At 35.1% G+C, this 5000-nt stretch overlaps 1 protein-coding gene across 5 annotated transcripts in view; it reads left to right on the forward strand.

The window, feature by feature from the left end:
* LOC113817819 (NEDD8-conjugating enzyme UBE2F) overlaps positions 1-5000 on the forward strand; it is an 8378-nt gene that overhangs the window by 3055 nt on the left and 323 nt on the right. For all 5 annotated transcript variants that reach the window (XM_027369927.2, XM_027369925.2, XM_027369926.2 and 2 more), the window contains exons 3-5: positions 1579-1740; positions 2125-2286; positions 2838-5000. The exon at positions 2838-5000 is cut by the window's right edge and continues 323 nt beyond it. In XM_027369927.2, coding sequence (XP_027225728.1) covers positions 1579-1740; positions 2125-2286; positions 2838-2954 — 441 coding nt within the window. In that variant the 3' untranslated portion in view covers positions 2955-5000. The remainder of the gene's footprint in view (positions 1-1578; positions 1741-2124; positions 2287-2837) is intronic.

A 5000-nucleotide genomic window follows, 5' to 3' on the forward strand; every position in this document is an offset into this window, starting at 1 on the left:
GGTTCACCCTTCAGTGAAGGGTACAGCTATATCCGTAATGACCTATGATGTACGTACGTGTCATGACTTGTAACGGGTGGGCCGGTTGTATACAGCCTCAAAGTCTAGACTGTTGCTTAATATTACATCACAAAAAATTCAGATCCCGTCATGACCAGGTTAAGCAATAACCCTCCTAGCGACTCATGCTAGGGCTATCCTGAAAACTAAGAACAGAACTTGATGAGGGATAGAATTTGATTCAGCTTGTATTCTTTCACTACCACTTGGTAACTGTTTATCTGGCAATGAATTCAACCAGTTGTCTTAGGCTTAATTTCCTTTAAACATTTCCATAGAGCTCTGAGTTGTGTTTCTATTACTTTATGGTTTACTATTAAAAAGTCATGCCTAATAATTAATTTTGATTACATATTTTTCTTAGTTGGGAAGGTTGAGTTGTTATCATAGAATGATAACATGGCCTTCCCTGTCTAGGTGAGTGTTTTACCTTGTTTCTCCCCCCTTTTCTACCTCTCTTGGATTTGGTGCAAAGTTTTCAGTGAACTTCTTTACATGTGTATTGAAGTATCTTTCTATCTGCCTTTGTAAAGAGAAAAACGTGAGTTATTTAAATTTTTTTCCAATAACTGAGACCTGCCATGTTGTCTGATTATAAGGTGATTTTTTTTTTTTATCAGATTTTAACAAACTTGTGTCTTTTGAGAGACTCGGATTCCATATTTTTGGCATGATTGATCTTTTGATCTACCACATGGTCCAATTGTTTCATATTTTCTAGATTACTTGTTTTTCAATTACACTGTTTGTTAGCTCACTTTCTCAGTCCTACTCAATTCTTTTATGAAGCTAGATTCTGATATTTCACTACAGATTTGAATTTTATCTAGTTCTGTTTTAAAATTGTTGTTATTTGCCGTACAGTCCTCTCTGCACCAGCTGCTGCTGCTCTTAATTCTTTAACTTTTCCTATCAGATGTTCATCCTTTGTGCCTAAGACTCGTTTTCTACTTTTTAAGTGTACATTTTCAATATTTGACATTTTTTTCTATCTCAGTTTTGGCATATCATCGTCTTTACTGCATTATGTTTCAAACATTTTTCAATTTTAGGACTTTTTACACTTCTTGTTCTAAACATTTAGCCCCTATTGTTTTTGGTGTCTAGTCAAGGTTACCTTGGGAGGGAGCTGGACCCAGCCGTCCAACTAACTGCTGACCCAGCATATTTGATCTTCTCCCTCTCCTTGATTCCACTATATTGTTTTTTGTTTTATTTTATTTTATTTATTGTTCTCATTTTTTTCATTGTCATTCATTTCATTTTACACTAAATTATTCTGTTTCCAGGGATGGAGAAATTATATTTTAGAGAGCAACACATCAGTATTTCTGCACTGTTCTAGATAGACACTTTGTGTATGTGTTGTTGTTGTTTTTTTCTCTCTTTCTTTCTCACTCTTTCTTACAAGACTGTAATATCATGTTTAAAACTCATAATGATTCCTCACTAATACATAAACTGTTTAATTTCAAAGGGAGCAAGAAATATAAGCATAACACATTTTCTTATTACAAGGTTAGTGAAATGGAGAGCAACCTGCCAGAGGGATGTACGGTGAAGTTTGAGGATCCCAATGCCCTCCACACCTTCCGCCTCATTGTGGCCCCACCTGAGGGGTATTGGGCTGGAGGCGTATTCGTTTTTAGTATCAATGTACCTGAAGATTATAATATAGCTGTAAGTATGCTGCTGCTTATGCAAGTTTTAGTAAAGTACCTGAAGATTATAATATAGCTTGCTTATGCAAGTCTTAGTAAATTTTGTTTAGGACTGTGACCTTCTTATTGCATATATTTTGTTAGTTTTGATAGACTCTACAGTTGGCCCTCAGCATTTGCAAGGGTTATGTTCCACAAAATATGTCTTTATTTTTGAAGCTATTGTGCTGGTAGTAGCAGGCAGCTCCACATCCAAGCACACCCCAAGGTTTAGTCCTTTCCATGTCATAGCCAGTCTGGATACTAAGGGTTAAGGACTAACAATACAATATGATAAATTTTGATGAGATAATCTGTTATAATCTTATCTGAAATTATCTAATCTCAATTTTGAAATTGTCAGCCTCCTGTCGTGAGATGTGAAACGAAACTGTGGCATCCAAACATCAGTGAAGAAGGGGAGATCTGCCTGTCCCTCCTGAGGCAGAACTCCATTGATGGCCTTGGCTGGGCTCCCACACGGAGGTTAAAGGATGTTGTGTGGGGTCTCAGTAGCCTTTTCCAGGTGAGTAGATGTTGTGCAGGGAGATGTTATTTGTTAAAGAATGCTCTTTATTTTATTTATTATTAGAGTAATGGTTTCACTAGGTATAGATTATGCGGAGTGAAAATGAGTCTTGTATGTCTCATGTGAAAAGTTTTTTTGGAAAATCATATAAGATGGAAGCTAGATCAAATAGTTCTGTAATTAGAATATTCAAGTCATCTCCATTGCATTATACAAGTAAGTTTTCATTACTTCTACTTACTTGCATTTTTATAAATAAAGTTGATTACAACTGATATTCTATCATTTTAATGTGATTATCATCAGATATGATGAACAAAAATTCTTTATCATGTTCCAATTTTAATTAAATGAATGCCTAATTCCCATTGGTAAATTAAATTTTATGAAATAAAAGAATAGATTTGGATTTTGTGTGTATGATTATATAAAAGGCAATAAAGCCAAAGAGTGAATAGAAATTAAGGAAGATAAGATCGAGTTTAAAAAACTGTCCTCTTCTGGCCCACCCACTTTCATACCTACTATTTTTTTCCTTTCTGTTCCAGGATCTGTTGAATTTTGATGATCCTCTAAACATCGAAGCTGCTGAACACTACCAGCGTGACAAGGACTCATTTAGATGGAAAGTTAGGGACTATATAGAAACGTATACAAAACGATGAAGCACACAGGGATTTCTCTCGGCATTAGCTTAAGTTTGTAAATACTCTTCAACCTCTGTGCGCTTTTCCTTTCCTCTGGGGGAAAAAAAATTGTTCTCTGATTGACTAACATTTTTTACCATTAGCTGTTGTTAAGCTACATGTACTACTAGTGCTTTAGATTTTGATATCCACTGTATTATTTTTTTCTCTCTCTCCCTCTTCCTTTTTTTCCCCTCTCATTTTGTGATAGCCTTTTTTCTCTTATTATGCAAAGAAAGGTTTCGTGTTTCAAATGGAAGTGTAGGAAGGGTTATGTAGCTTCAATTTTAAATAAAACCCATGGCATTACCAAATCAGTAACACCCCACCCCTACATAGACACTCCCCAAACAAACAGATTAGCAAAAATATAAAAATAAGATAAAAACATGTTTCACAGTAAATTTTGGATTCAGTAGGTAGGTGTTCCATTTTTCTCATATGAGTTTCATTCTAATGTTATAAAATTAAGAATTCATATAAAAAACAAGAAAAGAAAGTGTAGAACTCTTCCAGAAGGGCATCCTTTCACATGGGAAAAAGGGGATGGAACAACTAGGATTTGGTGTTTTATTTTGCAATATTGTTTATTCATATGTAAGAACGGAATTGAGTAAGTGTTATAGTTTCTGTTAAGTGTTTCCCTTTCTAAACGGAGAATAGCCACCAGTGTCATGCTGCAGAAGTCATCTTTTCTCTTCCTCAACTTTCGACACAAGATAACAGGAATCACATAAGGGGTACAAGGGAAGTTATGGACCCTAAAGGTATCTTGAGCAAGATCCATGCTTAAAGCCATTTCTCAAAAAGAAAAGAAAAGAGAAAAACATTTTTGAATATTATGAATATTCCCTCCTTGCCCCTGTCATTCTATGAAGAATGTTGGCAAATGGACCTGTATTCTCTCTACCCCACGATTCTCTCAGAAGCTGTTACTTCTTTTCCAGGATAACTACTGGTAATTACACTCAAGAAACTTTGCTGCTCTGAAGTCAGGCATTAAATTACAGTCACATTTTTTCTCTCTCTTTTTCTCTTTCTTTCTTTGTCTTCTGTGCCACCTGTGTTGAGCCCTCTTGGATTGCAGATATTTTAACAGCATACATGTTAGCTGTACCAAACCATCTGGTGTTGGCATGCACTCTCTGCTCAGAATTGCCCCATTATATAATGCAACAACATTCCAACTGGTCTATGTAGGTGTGGATCATGCAACAATAATTGCTCAATAAGCAAGTCTCCATGACTCATCTCTAAGAGAATGTAAACCTGGTATTTCATGTTGATGTCAAGTTATTTATATGTAGAGGGCATAGAAGGCCTGAGACCTAGGTATCTTTTTAAGTTACACTGTAAGCAATGGGCTGTAGCAGTTCTTCAGTGCTGGTTGTGAGATCTATTGGTCAGACTCAAACAACAGTTTTTAAGATTTTAGAGTACAGTTCACACCAGTTGATCTTGTGAAAATGAAGTACTAGTAAATGTACTTGTTGCAGGTCTTTCTAGTCATGAGATCTAACTTAGTAGAGAGACATATTCAAGCATATAGTTAAGAAAGTGTAAGGTATATTTGTGATACTTGAAGAAAAGTATATATAAATAAAAAGGCCTTGATTTTTGATAGTTAGTACATCACCCAATATTTTCTCCAAAGGAAATGACTAATTAGATTATTTAGATTATTATATAATCGATCAAGTTGGTAAGGTGATATGGATGTCATGTCGTATAGCTCTATCTCAACTAATGCTTCAGATTATAGAAACAATAGTGAGAAGAATAAAAAATTAATACAACAATAATCTCAGAATTAGGTAGGTAATAATGATGCCTAATGTGAATGAGTATCATGAAAATGACCCAACTTTCTTCCTTTTGTTATTTCTATACTCCTATAGATGCTGTCACCAAGTCATCAGGAACCAGTTAAGTATGAATTACTACTGACCCTTCATTTTTGAGTGTTGCATCAAGACATTTGATTATACATGCATTTGTGTTTTGCAAGTGCTTTTAAATCTGTTT

Source organism: Penaeus vannamei, chromosome 29 (assembly GCF_042767895.1).
Source record: "Penaeus vannamei isolate JL-2024 chromosome 29, ASM4276789v1, whole genome shotgun sequence".
Taxonomy (NCBI): domain Eukaryota; kingdom Metazoa; phylum Arthropoda; class Malacostraca; order Decapoda; family Penaeidae; genus Penaeus; species Penaeus vannamei.